Raw genomic sequence first — 15,993 nt, forward strand, 5'->3', positions numbered from 1 at the left:
GCTTTTCTCCTGGTGTTTTTCAGCTGAGAAATCTTAAGAAAAGGAGATGAAGGTGAACAACAGCAAATCCTTTGAGTGAAAACCTTTTTGAGTCACTGATCATTGCTTTAAGGTTTATTCCTGTTCATCTTCATCTTCCAAAAAGCTGGGAAATCTCATTGAGAGAAAGAAAATAAGAGACAAACATTTTTGAGAGATTTCAAATGAAAAAGGGCAGAAACGGAGCATATGAAAGGAAAAAAAGACAGGTGAATGCTGGGGCAGATGATGCAGTGAGAAAAGCTCAGATTCAGAAGAGAAAAGCAGCACGTAGCTCACATTCAAAATCACAGTCACACATTAGTCATCAGGACCACCTGGAAGCTCATGAAACAAGAAAGACGAAGACAATGACCAACGCTTATTCACTTTCCACTTTTATAACGCTCGGATATTTTGAACCACCTGTTCCTCCACTCGTCTTTTCAATGACGCAAAATACTGCCAAAAGATGCGACAATGAAAAACATGTTCGTCTGTCACCCTCCCATACTCTCCAAGTTTTCCACCTTGTAAGTGTGTCATTGAGGTACACTCATGTCTGCCATGTAGTCATATGTGACAGCTGAAATTGGTGTTAGTTATGTTCCAATTTAAGTGGTGTAACAGAGCAACTCAAGACTGCAGAGGGTCAAGAAAGGGGCCTCCATTATGATTACGTATTGACAAAGTTTCTGTCAGTACGTGATAAGATGGGGAAAGCCATCTTTCTGACACTTGATGTAGCAAGTAGGTGACATTAGGGATGTTGAAAATGATGTATTTTCAAAATGGACCAGTCGGTGGGTTGCCTGAACTACTAATTAGTCTTAAATTTAGTTCACCTAAAAAGATCACACCAAACTTACTCTTTCTTTTGTGGATCACAATGGATATTTTGATAAATGTATCAGTGTTTTGTGATGATACAAAAAATGTCATATCCAATGCCAGCAAATACATATTCAATATCCACTGATACAGATTCATTTATATTAGAACCTACTCTACTATACAGGTAATGCATGTTTTTAAAATACTTGAGGTACAGTTCCTGAAGAACTCCAAATAAGCAATGTGTAAATGTTGCTTGTGAACATAACTAGACTTTTTGCAGAACCAGGGTTACCATCCAGATGAAACTGGAAAAGGCATTATCTGAACTCTGTCATCTGTCACAGTACGTGTGCCAACTACTAGGTCTGCAAAAAGATCCTGAAAATAAGGGATACAATCTTTCAAATCACTCATTTGAACAATATTGTTTTGAAGTCATCAATTTACAAGCGACTCCACATGCAAAATTACATGACAAATATGCAAATCTTTCTGCTGGTGTAACTAAATACAGAGGTTTAGACAAAGACTCTAACAGGAAACCAGCTTCTGTGGGAGTTTTAGGAAGTGTGCAGCAAGCAGGTACACATCATTACAACAAAACCTGCATTCGACCGCGATACAAAGTCGGTACTGAAATTTAAAAAATGTGACCGTTTGAGCGCTGTTGTGCAGATTCGTAAACACCACTGATTGGCCATTGTGTTCGCTTGCTCATCTGATATGTCTGTGATTGGCTACAATGATCAACGCTTCAAAAACATGTTGTAAAAAGACATCAGTGAAGCTCTTCACAGAGCGCTTACACAGACGCACACGGGAGCATTTGAAAGCAGGGGTCCGCTTTCAAATGGACCCGTCTGCTCAAAGAAAATTTCAGTATCATCTTGCTATTGTGGTCGGTACTTTTGACAACACTACTATGCCCTGCTCTCTCTTTTACCTTGTTTATTAAGTGATCATCATATTGGACTAAATTATGATAACTGAGAGTAGCAATCAATAGCTTGTCTATAAGTACACTGAAGTACATCCAAATGACCCTGTCTATTTTAAAATGGTTTGGGGGGTTGGTAAAAATGTGGTATTGAGAGTTTCTTGGTGGCACTAGGGGTTTTGGGGAACTGGCTTTCCGCTTCTGGGAGCTCAGCCAGAGTCACAATCCTATAGCAATCCTCGGATTAGTTATAAACCAGATTCCACAGATCTCAAGATTTGCATGTTATATCCCATTATCTTTCCGCCCAACTGGAGGACTCGCACAACTTCCATCTCTGGCCACTTGAGAAAAAGAGAGGGTAGACAAAAAGGAGGAAGACTCTCAGCCTCCCCAAATTCCAACACCAGAAAGTTTAAAAAAAAAAAAAAAAAAAAAAAAAAAAAGGTTTCAATTTTATGACTGCAAAAACCTAGTCACTGTTGAAGCCCTGACTTGGAGAAGGCAATATAACTGCAGCGCTGACAGTGAGGAGGATTTGACTCATGGGAACCTGCTTGTTTTTCTGCCCCTGATCCACTAACACGCTAGGGAATGGGCACTGTTATCAGCCTTGCCTGAGATAGCAGGCTTGATGGGGCGGCCGGTCCAGAGGGATCCCAGAGCTGAAGTTAATCAGACGGAGACAGGTCTGGAACAACCCATGGGACTGACGCCGCCGCCTCCTCCTCCTCGTCCTCGATCTCCACCACCCCCCATCACCACCAAAACTCGTCACGACCTCCACCGTAGGACTCTTCACACAACATTAGCCAGGTGTCTACAAAAGTCTCAAAAATAGACAGAAAATAGCCTAAGGTCTTCTAAGAAGAGGCCAGCCAGTGGCTCGAGAGTTGACGGCCAGGGGAAAATCGCTCAGGAAGATCAACGGTGCTGAGTAGCCCTTCGAGGAGTGAACATGATGTGTTCACTTCATCCTAGCCCAATTAAAAAAAACTTCAAACCTAAAATTGGTCCGCTGGACGCAACATTCTGAAGCCAAATGGAGATTAATAGCTTGATGAAAAGATTTGGGTAAACATTCGAAACGGGACAACACAGGCCGGATACACTCTGACCTGCTGAACTTTGCAGAGGGTTAAAGGTCAGGGGAAACCGGTCATTAATCCTCAGACTAGAACTCGGGGGCGGGACATCTGAGCTTTTCAACCTTGCCTTGAGTCCCCGAGGTCCAGTAGCAAAGCTTGGAGACTGAGCCAGAGTTTACTCAGAAAAGGCCACCGAGCATTTCAAACAGTCAATCTGAGCAGACAGCCTGTTTCACAACAGCCATGTCAACTTCGAGCACGGGTGGTCAGTCGTGCGGAGGAGGAGGTCATCAGAACACTCATTTCGACAATCCCAGGTGTCCATTGGGTGTTAGAAATGATTAGGCATATAGATTAATTGAACACACGTCAGACTTAATTAAGCATGGCGTTTAATTAACCATGTAATTAATCTTATAGAGGCCGTACACACGCGCACAGATTGCAATTGGTAGAAACTTCGGAAGGCAGCTGACGCAGACTTGTAACTGTTCTCTGCTAGTAAGTCCAGCAAATTAAATGTCTAAAGCAAGAATAGACGCATAATCCCTTTCGTGACTCAAGGCCTGAGATTTGGCCCAGGTGAAACTCTGGTGCTAACAGTTAGCAGTAAATCATAGTTACTTTCATATAATCTTTGACACATTATCCTCCTCTGGAGTGTATTCACAAGGTTTTAAAACTGCTAATGTGGCGGGTAAAAGATATTTGCACAATTTATATTTGATGCTAAATTTCTGCCAATGAAAACATGCAGAGTGGGAAAGAGGTCCCCATGTACTCTGCAAGTTGTAGATGCAGGCGCTAACACTCAAACTCTTAAAGACTGAATCCAAGGGTTGAGCAAGGGTCAGTGTTTGTGGTCACATTAACATAGCCATTTGCAGTTGGAAAGCTGCATCAACAAAGAACTACTCTTTTTGGTGGAGCTCAGGGGTTGTCCACACATGCTACTCCAGTTCTCCATTACTAACTTAAAGGTCTTCTACAGATCAAGGGGTCAAAAGGGTCAGTCTACAGACCAAAAGTTACCCACAATAGCCCAGCCAACTCCAAATCCCGCAGCTTTAAAGGGATAGTTCACCCAAAAATGATAATTCTGTCCATTTTTGTTCCAAACCTGTACGACTTACTTTCTTCTGCAGAATGCAAAAGAAGAAATTTTGATATTGTGGTTCAAACTAAACTGAACCCCACTGACTTTCGCTGTATTGACTGAAAAGACACTTAAACACGTACAGTAAATAATGACATTTTGGGGTGAACCATTCCTTCACCTCAAAGGTGTGTCCTAGTATGTCGACAATGAAGCTACCACACATATATGCTAATATTTATAGATATTACAAAATTTTCAGTGATCAATATATTTCCAAAAAAAACGTTAAAATGTCAACCTGTGTGGAAATTTTTTTTTAGTACATACGTAAACTATTGTAAGGGCAAATAGAACAGCTCTATCAGTAATAACAAATGTAATAATGATCCAAAGCTTAAGATGAACAGAAATGCTAACTGTAAACAGACAGTAGACCTCAGGTTTATCCCAACCCCACGGTGAATAAAAAAAAGGAACTCACATAGTCGTGGAAAGCCTTGGCCTCACTGGAATGTTCACATGTCTCCCGTCGATCTGGAGCTGCACAGTACAGATCCCAGAATACACTGCAAAATAAGGCAGAATAAACAAAGCTGAGTATCAAATACATGGGTGAACTTCACTAAATGAAACAGCTGCCGAACTAAACACCAACAGGCTGTGGTACACTTTACAACATCAAGGCCATGTGAAAATGGTACTGAATGGCATGGTTTGTTCAAGGCCCAGTTGTTCTAATTTTTCCAATTATCGTATTTAACCAAAATGCTGTGATGCATCTGACCTACTCACAAATATAAAAACCACATTGCAGTTGTCATTTACAAACCTGAAGGGTTTTTTAACATGAAAATCAATTTAATTCAGTTCATTTTTGCCATTATGAGCTTCTTTGATGCACAAAACAATGTCAGGCTAGGAAATCGAACACTTACCCAAGCCATCCCATATACAAATCCTACAACAAATTTTGAAACCACAGACAACCCTATTCCTAAATCCTAAGGCTGAGGCCATGCAAAATAATCAAAGGTTCTCTCTTGAACTGCACCTTCACTTTTCCTTTTCTTCTTTTTCCCCGATATCTCTCTGTCTCTCCCTTGTGCGTGTCCTTTTTTTGTGCTATTTTTCTTGTACCTGTCACTTCATCAGTCCAGCAGGTCTACTGTTATGAACAGAACTGTCTCCACCTTACTGCAAAAAACATCTCATTGTAACAGAATCTACATTAGGACAATGTGTTGATGGATGTTGTTTTTCATCTTAGAAAGACTAAACAAAACTATATTTCATAGAAATATAGTAAAACAATGCAGTATTTTGAGTGACAATACTAATGGCATGCTATGCCTAACATTCGCTAGCAGTTTAATACTTCGCTAAGTTAACGAAGACAAAACAGGAGCCTATTTACAGATGAAACTGACCTGCACTTGAAGCCCTGAAAAGGTCACTAATTTTGCTGTTTTTTGTGGAGTCCCTCGCATTGATTACTCTGTTCAAAACCGTTTTGATTGGTAGAGGCACGGAGCAGACGTGAACCGAATCCTTGCCAGTCAAGATTAACAAACTCATGATTTATTATTGATTTATTATCGAATCCCAAATTGGGGTTCTGCAACCTAGAGGGTTTAGGGGGCGACGCTGTGTCGATTTTTGTGTTTTGGAACATTTGTGAAATGGTTCCAATCAGGCACTGGCTCCAGTACACTGTCGGTGTACATCAGAGGCACATCAGAGAGGACTAACAGAAAACAGATCTTCTTCAGCATCATACTCAGTAGAAATTGACAGCTTCTATCAAAGCTGGGTCACTGCAATCATAACCCCCTGGATAGCTTCCCACTTTATGAGGTGCGACCTGCAAGTGGCTAATCAATTAGGCTTGATATTTGTTAATTAAGGAAATACAGTCCTTAAGGGCTGCTAGGGGGAGCAGGTTGCAATCCAAATGGTCCCTTAATTACTTCATTGAAAATAAGTACCTGTTAAACAGGTCGGCATTAAACCGCTCTCACTCTTTAGATATTGATTTAATGGACGCTTCATAAAAGCTGCTGAAGCAGGGCTTAAGAAAACGAACGCAAGTTGTTCCATCTTCCGAGGCAGCACTTTTTACCGCTGTGCATTATTTCTGCTGATGTAACAAAATTAGACTTCTGTTCTGAATGTGGGGAAAAAGCTTACGTTTGATGTGACAGATTGCAAAAAGGACAAAATAGGCCGCTCACGGAACAGCGACAGGTCAATGGGGCTAATCAGTTTCCACCCATTTCATATATCTTGCCGTGGAGTGGAAACCATTTGACGGATTTGTGTTCGTGACCATAACGCAAAGGATAGCTTATGACAGCTTTCATAAATCACTCACTGTTTATGGTTGGAATAAGAGAGCAAGGTTAAACAACGTTCAGCTCATCAAACTACAAAAGTAGAGGAACTGCAGTAAAAATGGTTTAGATTTACATGCAGATTGAGCTTATACTAGTTACATTTAAATATTCGTTCCATATTTCATATGACTTTATCTTCCATGGATCACAAAAATTGAAATTTTAAAGACTGCACTAGTCACCCTTTTCCATGAAATTACGATGACTGCAGACATTGAAACTTTCAAAAGAACACAAAAGCAACACAGAAATATGTAGGCTATAATAAAGGTAGTTCATATGGTAGATTTGTGAAGATTAAATAAACTGATCATTTTTAATCATTTTTGAGAACTAGATGACCTTGAATGATATGAAATGAACCTGAATGAAATAGATTTCTTGAATGAATTGTTCTTTTGAGTTTATTCTTTTCATTGAATCATAGTACTCTAATGAACTCACCTGATGCATCAAAGATAGCTAGGGCAGATGTCAGGATTTTCATTGAATACATTTCAGTCTGATCCTCACACAAAGCCATTAAAAAAAAATGTATACAGTATTCTGTGGATCACGTTTATGTTGCTTTTGGTCAGTTTTGAGCTCCTTCACTGTGGGATATTCTTCAAAAATTACACAGAATACATAAAGTCATACTACTCCTTTCAAACTTGGAGGTGATATATTTGTAACATGTTGAAGATGATATACTCCAACTAAAAGACAAAAAAAGGAAGTAGAACCGAAAGACGACATGATGCCATACAAGATCCATAGATAAGTGAGTAAATGCGTGCTCAGCAGGAGGCACTACACATTAACACCTCACATTCTATAGAAGCCATAAACCAGGAAACAAATAAAACAGGTGAAAGGAAGGGAAAAGAAAAAGCAAGAAAGGCACTTTGACAGGGGAACGTCATGCCTGTTCTGTGCCCTTCAGTCAGTTCACAATAAAGCCGGGCGGCATTATCATATCTATCAGCCGCCGTTAAAGAGATTGCAGCTTTGTCGGAAAGCTGCTGGAGGGAGACAGCAGGACCATCTCAAATCCAATCAGGGTGCAGGGGAAATGAAATAAGACGCCAGTTACACTTTGTTACTGAAAAGCGTTTTCAAAAAAAAAAAAAAAAAGAAAAAAAAAGAAGTGTGTTCGATTACCTTTATATCAGCAAGAAAACTTCCTTAATGCTTGTGTGATTTGCATGAATACACAGGAAATGTTGGAAAGTTGGTCTTTAAATAGCTGGTTTGGTGACATGCATGACACACCCGAGTGGCTTTTAAGACATGAGGAAGTGTGACAGATCAAAATATTAGTGTGCTATTACAGGTGCGGAACTATTCAAAATCTTGTTATGTGAAAAATGAAACTACAATGAAACAAAATAAAAGCTACAAACTTTATTTTATAAAATAGATAAACAAAGCCAAAATACAAAACAAAAAACTAGAAAAATTTTCAAAAAAGGGGGGATGGGAATGAAATGACCCAAAACGCTGGATTCAAACTTGTCCCTACATAAGTTCCACAATGCAACAGGTCTGTACATGTAGACTTCCCACCATACCATGTCTCCAACATTTTGTTCCTTTTGATAATATACCGCTGCATTCGCACAGGGCGTCAACGTCAACGCTTGACGGAGGGCGTGTCTGAAGCTTGGGCTGACGCGACCGTTATAGTGATAACAACAAATCACTTTACTTTCCGGTGTTGCATGAACGCAATTGGCTAGCGACTGCTGTGTGTTTGCATAAGGCGATCTGATTGGCTGACGCCTGTGTTGGCGCTTGAAAAATTGAGAAATCTTCAACTTCTGCCACGAGCAACGTGAGTAATGCAACGCGACGGAACCCACAATTCAGTTCGGCAACACATGACGTCACCCATTCAAAGTAAATGAGAAGCGTTAACGCAGACGCCCCGTGTGAATGCAGTGTAAGACAAAACAGACATCAAAATAAAAAAAGTGTACTTCCAATGTACTTCCAATACTTCAGTGTGACATTTTTTAGTATATTCAGCAAGAAACAAGATGGCGTGTGAGTTTACTTATCATACTACAAAAAGACAAAATGAGAAAACAATGCCCAAGTAGCTATTTGACTGTTTTGATTCTTGGAACAACATACACCAATTAATTATTCACTATAAGACCAGAAACATGAAATGACTTTAAACACGTGCTGCTATCCATCAGAAGTACCACATAGAAAACGCTTGTTAGAAAATTATGTCATGTCCTTCTCAGCATCAATGCAATATTATACAACATGACTTGACCTAAGAGATTATCAGTATAAAATGTAAATCAGCTGCCTTTTCATTTGCATGAAAATAGAAAAAGATGCAGTATGATTAATTATTTAAAGACATATTGTGTTCTACATGTTTTATATATATCCAGGTCAACTTTGAGGTATACACAACCATAACACCCTTTCTTTTTTGTTTGTTTCCTGTATTATACAGTTGCATTTAAATTAAAGTGTATTGGAGGTAAACACTTCTGTGTGGCTTTTCAGTCATCTCTACCATTCACAAAGGAGGATGTCAGCCATAGGCCATCTGAAAGTAAATCCATTTAACATTTCTATGGCTCAACTTTCTCCTTTCTTACCAGAAATCGATTAAACAAATCTATGCGTAAGATTAATCACAAACGGTCAACCTTTTTTTGCAATCCACACCTGCACCCCAACTAAAACCACCACCCCCAACCCCTTGCTCGCTTTACAACAGATGTGGATGACTGACCCTCTCACCAAACTTTGCCTCCACCCCCTTCTGCCCCACCCCAGAGCCTGGTGCTACCATTCAAACCCCCTTACAACAGGAAACTGCCTTAGACAGAAGGGAAGAAAATGCAGAAGGGGGGTAGTGAAGAAGGAGATTTGGCTGTTTAACACAAAGAAGATTGGAATGCAAGGAGTTAATCCGTTTGAGGGTTCTTCCGCAAACAAAGGACAGGCCTCCAGACAAAGGTTGGTGGGGGTACGCACAGGGGGGAGGGGTTGGCTTTCCCTTACCATCTGGCCCTTTTGTTTGGGGGAGGGGGGTTGGTGAAGAGGGCGGTACTCCATGGCCCCTTCGAATCCCTAAAACCTCGACACGACCCCCCTCCTCTACGTGCTATAGCTCCAGACAGACGTCCCCTCCAATAGTGTCAACAGCATACAGGGAACCTCCAAAACCTACTAGACTCCTAATAATCTCACAGAGGGGAGCCAGTAATCCAAGATGGAGAAAAAGTTAAGTGTGCGATAAATGAACACACTGCTTTGTGTGAACCTGATCTATACACACTGATCTTATTTTTGAGTAAGCTAAGAACATAACGTGAATTCCAGACCAACATAAGAGTCTCCAAAGGACCCAAGTCAAGACAGATGCCATATTTCATTTGGTTCCAGTAAAATAAGGCTGGTATGGATAGATGTTCAGACCGTTCAATAGGTTCTACCGTCATGTACCTTTGGCTCGATAGTTCGGCAGACAAAATATTGAAAATGTGTCTATCCGAAAAATTACCAGAGAACATAAAACTCCAGAAAAAAATTATTTCCTGTTGAAATTAAAAAACAGCTCAGATCAACATTAATTTCCAAGCTAATTCTAACTGGTATATGGCAGCTTTTTGATAACTAGTTAGTCCACAAAAAATGCTTGGCTCTTGGTTCTCTGCTGGTTGACCAAGGGAGGATTGGTGGTTAAGCAAGTTAAGAAGACTTGTAGGCTCAATGCAGGTCTCTTCAATAGTTTTGTGGATATAAGACCTTATTGAATTGACTGTACATCTAGCCCTCGCAGCCTCATTTTAATTCAAATTAAATATGGCCTCTACCCTGGCTAAGGTTCATAGAGTGGAAGCCAACAAAGAGGAATACAAAAACCTGTCTTTAAATCAGTCAACAGTCATCCTCTTTTGAGATCTTCAAATCCATCCACAACAATCAATCAAAGATCACCTCTACTAGTAATTTTCCTCCAACTTCTGAATGTGAAACAAGCCTAATGCTGTATGGCAACATACAAATATAAATGTAATAAGGAGATACCTACTTCCAAGAATAATGGACTGTCGTTCATTAAGGCTCCTCTACTGCTACTAATGGCTAGCATGGGCATACCGTCAGAGAATGTTAGGGGTTTTGAGTTACAAGATCGATACATACCACCACCATGAGTGCAGGAATCCAGGAGGCTCTCCTAATGTGATATTCTTCTCCCATCGGATCTAAAATGGTAGAAACAGACAGAGAGAGACAGAGAAAAAGAGGTCAAGTATGAACAGAGCAGCCTCAGAAAGCATGAACTATAGTTAAAAAGCTCTATTTTAATAGTAAAACAGTGTAAAACAAAATAAACATGTAGTTCTCTTGGTTCAACAGACCAATGGCAAGGTAGGGATGTAAAAAAAAAAAAAAAAAATACTTAAACCATTTATCCGCCTTGTTGTTTGAATGACCAGCTGAATAGACAGTCCTAAATAAGTCCTATAATTAGGTTACATTGGTTTAGGGTCACTGACCGACACACATTCTAAGGTGATATATGGATACCTCATGATACTAAAAAGTTTTCTAGCTTAAATAGATGCTCAAAACAATGCAATCATAATGTAATGACCAAAATTCCTGTCTGAATGTGTATGGTTGTAGCTTCAAAAGCTTTTACCATGCAACTTAAAAATATAAATTCCAGACAAAACTGAAACATTTAACCCTAATGTATAGGGATGCACTGATGTATCGGCCACCGATATGTATTGCACGATTTTCGCTCAATTTACAAACATCGGCATATCGGCTGTAGCAGGAAAAAGGCAGATATAATAAACCGATGGCTTATTAATTAAATGTGTGAAGGAACTGAGCTTTATAATAACTGTTGCGTAATCCTAGCACTGCTATCTGCGCTTTAATGTTAATCAAATAACAAAAGATCACACACTATTCTTGACTATTCTTAACTTCTGTAACTTTCATAAGTGTAGCGGACCCCATCCAAATTACCCTTATAGGTCCGTAGACGAGAAAACCCATCAAAATAAGAGTCCCGCCTTAGTAAAGGAGATCTCATACATATTTAAACTTACAAAAAATATTAAAATGTATACAAAAACAAATTAGAAGATTAATCACAATAAGGTCTGTTATAATAAAAAAGGATTAATATATATATATATTTTATACAGTGAAGAATATGCAGTGTTATTTTACATTTGTTTACTTTATTTCTGTACCTAAAAACTATTAAACCTACCTAAAAAGCACTGTTTACTTCATATGTATCTTTGTTCTGATGTCTTTATGTAGGCCTGCTGAATGTTAAATGGATCCAATCCATGTTCATTAAAAATTATTTGATGATGCAGTAATAAACCTGCTAGTACATTTTCATGCAGGTGTTTTTGAACTTTGCTTATTTAAAAAATTATCAAAATACTATCTATTTTGATGACAAAATTTCAAATAAGAGAGGAAGTGACAAATATCGGTATCTGCCAATAATTATTTGTTAAAATCGGTATCGGCCCCAAAAAAATCATATCGGTGCATCCCTACTAATGTATAATATATCCAATGTATGTCCTCATAACACACCATACCAAGTATTAGCTAATGGTGATTTTATGCAATAAATCAAGTCATGTTCACTCTGTCTTTACAGAATAAATCTACTCAGCCTACCACTGTAACAGATGCTACTTTTGCAAACAGACATATTGATTTTAGAACATGCCCCGTCCATAACTATGCACCCAAAAAGCTGATGTGCATTATTCTGAGTCTCCCTGATGTAAGGGACTGATTAACAATGTTTTAAAGTGTGTATGTGTGTGTGTTTGTGCTGATCTGTGCAGAGTTGTGTAGCCCCTTGAGGTCCAAGGTGTAAGTAGAGGGAGTTTCAGCAGTAATTGTGAGGTGGCAAAGGGAACAAGCAGGTGACTGCTCCCTCATTAAGCTTCAATGCACAGGTGCGTCCTCCTGCTGTGTACCTGCCCGGGCCGAAAGACCTCCCCTGTGGTGTACGAGTGTGCCTGCGCTAAGGTCTTGAGATCTGACGAGTGTTCGGCTAATTGAATAGCAACAGCGGTAATGACGACTGTCACCGGCACGCATGTTGACGCCCTACCACCATTACAAAAACACTGAAACGTTGGTAAACACAGCCATCTGTTTACTTCTTGACTCTTTAATATTTATTTTCAGAGTACAGACTAATTTTGCATGCATAAGTTGTAGAATTTGCCTTTCTAAGACTATGCTACCGGGCTGGATTAATACCAAAATGATGGCATCAATACCAGAGGCAACAAATAAACAGCCTTAGGCAACTAATGCAATTAAACTATAACTGACAAGAGATTTAATAATTATCAATACTTTTCTGCAGTACATTCTTTTTTTAATATATATATATATATATATATATATATATATATATATATATATATATATATATATATATATATATATATATATATATATATATATATATATATATATATATATATATAAAAAAATACAGATAATAACAACTAGGTTGGACCACGCTGCCCAATAACCGATTAATCAACCGGTAGTTTTAGAATGGATACTGAATGAACCACATAAAATAATGCTGAACTTTATTACAAAAATTGAACATTGAAAATGTACTGTACCTTTTAAACATTTGATGCTTGTGAGAACCAATGAGGTTTATTCTCACACATCAAGCATCCTCTGTTCATGTTCGCTGATCAATGTTTTTATATACAATAAATATATACACACACATATACATATATACATATAAGCCTAAATTAAATCTGTTTATCATATAAAGCGATCATGTCTCTTCAGAAAATTTGGAACCACTCAATTCATATGTATTAGTTTTACAATCACTTTGAGAACTTTTTGATGCATAAAAGTGTCAGTTGCTTTGCGGTCTATGGAGAAACTCAAGATTTCATCAAAAAGATCTTTGTTTGTGTTCTGAAGATGAACGAAAGTCTTACAAATTTGGAATGACATGAGGGTGAATAATTAATAACAATGTTCATTTTTGGATGAACTATCACTTAATGTTACAAATGGACTCTTAATGCAAAGTGTTACCATTTCATACAAATAAAAACAGTTATGTTTAAAGATGGCCATATCTACACAAAGACCATAGCATTGAAAATAGATACATATGTATACTGTATGTATATTCTCAAACTTTATTTTCTTTTATTTTAGAACACTTGATTATCTAATCAAAATAACAAAATATGTAGGCTATTACAGTGGACAATAAAAATAAAAAAAATAACTGAAATCAGATGCGTTTCTAATTTGTTTTTGTCTGCTGCATGAACATATCAATTTGCTTTCTCATGTCAATAGCTTTAATATGCAACTTTTCAGCATAACAAATGCACAAAAGCTACATTCTGGATATAAACAAATGTACATAGATGGTAACAATTATACATCTGGGTCGGGCTTGCGTGTGTGGTCACAGTGTTTTAACCGCTTGAGATACTAGTGTTAGCGTACTCTCAGCCTCGACAAGCAAACATACTGTTGTCCTCTACTAATGCAGCATCTAGCCAACAAATTAATTTTCTTTATAATGATATGAAAACTCATATGGTAGTGTACGGTATACATACCATTTCACTGTCTAGGTTTCAAATCTTTATTTGAAATGCCCCGCTCTGTGCAGTGCACAGCTCACGTGTCAAAACAAACTCCAAAAGGTGTCAGCCACTACGTTTACTGTACATGTGCACCAATAATGCAATTATTTCTCATAATCAGAGTAAGGTCTTAATCGCAGTAAGAGGTTTACATTACACGAGCAGAACTCTTCAGAACTCAGTTTACATGCAATTTTGATTACTCTGAATTATTTGCTAATAAGAATGGTTATACTACACTCAGATAGGCACAAAGTATGCATGTTATTGGACACTGTTTTAATCCCCTCGAATCAAATTCAAAATACTTTATTGATGTACTGGATATTATCTGGCACCACGATGAACATCGCAATGCCGTGTTTGCCTACACTGCCTTTGTGTTCTTTGCGGCGTCTGGATGAAGATAGGGAGTAGAGACTACGCAGCGAGTTGGGTTGTCAGTGAAATTTTTAAAATGTGATGCTTTGAGCGATGTTGAGTGGATTTGTAAACACCACTGATTGGCCATTGTGTTGACATGCTCATCGGATATGACTGTGATTGGATGATCTGCGATAGACGCCTGCTTTCAAACGCTCCCGTGTGTATCTGTGTAAGCGCTCAGTAAAGAGTGTCATTGATGACTACTTACAAAGTTTTTGAAGCGTTGATCATTGAAGCCAATCACAGACATATTCAATGAGCATGTCAACAAAATGGCCAATCAGGTGTTTACGAATCTGTTCAAGTGTTCAAAGCATCACATTTTTAAAATTTCAGTACCAAAGTCGGTACTTTTGACACTACTATTCAGATCTGTATTAGTGCATTTAAGGTGTTTACATGCCTGTTTATTGCGATAAAATCGGTGTACACAACCTAATTTAATGCGATTATGGTTTCTACGATTATGAGCTTAATTGCATTTGTTTGATCAAAGTATTGCGTTTACATGAGGTAAAGTTTAATGCAATATTGCCAAAATCCCATTAAAACCGCATTATGAGGGTGCTTGTAAACGCACTCAGTGATCATTTGATAGGACACTCTCGTACTGTATAACGACAGCGGACCCTTCTCAGCCGCTCCAGCAATGGACGCAATCCAGAAAAAAACAACAAAAAAAAACTAATCGGTATGAATTTTTGCCGATAAACGTTTGTTTCAGCAATCTGTTATCGGTGCCAATTAATCGGCAAATCCGATCAATTGGTCAATTTCTATAGGATTCGACAAATCATTAGGATAATAAAAAAAAAGTGGAATATATTAAAAACATGCTCGCATGTATTACTTTTTATTTCAACACAATGTACAAGAATTGCAGCTAAAAACAAATAAAACTTTAGATTTTTTCTTATGCATTTGCTAACTTTTCTTTAATATTTGTAAAAAAAACAAAGAAAAAAACAATATTAAACACTGATTGATAAAATTTCACCATAAAGAGAGGAAAATTACTTAAGTTTTATTACAGGGTTTCTACAGGTTTCATCAAATCTAATTTAATGCTTTTTAATGCCTTTTTAATGCCAATTTTTATTTTTTTAAATGGCATATATATGTCGCTAAAAGGTCATTGCACACTGAGTCCGAAATTCGCATGCGAAACTTTCGCACATTAAAAAATAAATTCAACCTCACTTTATGTCAATCACGTTTGCACACTGCCTCCGAAACTTTCATCCGTCAAAAAAATATTCGGATCAGGTTCGATTTTCTGCGTTTTTCGCATCCGTGGCACGCATTTTGAGAGACAATTTGACAATTCAGAGCCACCATACGCGAATCTGACAAGTTGATCCACGTCTTGTACAGCACAAAACAGCAGCACTGAATGACAAACAACGTGAGGAATACAAAGAGACTGAATATAAAGACAGATTGTGCCAGTAGTAAAGCATCAAACAGAGCCACTGACATCCTGAAGTAAACTTTGAAACGCTCGGGATAATCCCGCAGCTCCTTGATGAGG

At 38.2% G+C, this 15,993-nt stretch overlaps 1 protein-coding gene across 2 annotated transcripts in view; it reads right to left on the bottom strand.

Annotated features, from left to right (window-relative positions):
• ssbp4 (single stranded DNA binding protein 4) overlaps positions 1-15,993 on the bottom strand; it is a 67,293-nt gene that overhangs the window by 38,540 nt on the left and 12,760 nt on the right. The window contains exons 3-4 of one of the 2 annotated variants that reach the window (XM_067398696.1): positions 10,534-10,595; positions 4,461-4,545 (exon numbers count right to left, since the gene is read on the bottom strand). In XM_067398696.1, coding sequence (XP_067254797.1) covers positions 4,461-4,545; positions 10,534-10,595 — 147 coding nt within the window. Of the gene's footprint in view, positions 1-4,460; positions 4,546-7,515; positions 7,550-10,533; positions 10,596-15,993 lie in introns of those variants that run through there. The other variant, XM_067398697.1, reaches the window with a different exon arrangement.

The sequence above is a fragment of the Chanodichthys erythropterus genome, chromosome 10, assembly GCF_024489055.1.
Source record: "Chanodichthys erythropterus isolate Z2021 chromosome 10, ASM2448905v1, whole genome shotgun sequence".
Taxonomy (NCBI): Eukaryota; Metazoa; Chordata; class Actinopteri; order Cypriniformes; family Xenocyprididae; genus Chanodichthys; species Chanodichthys erythropterus.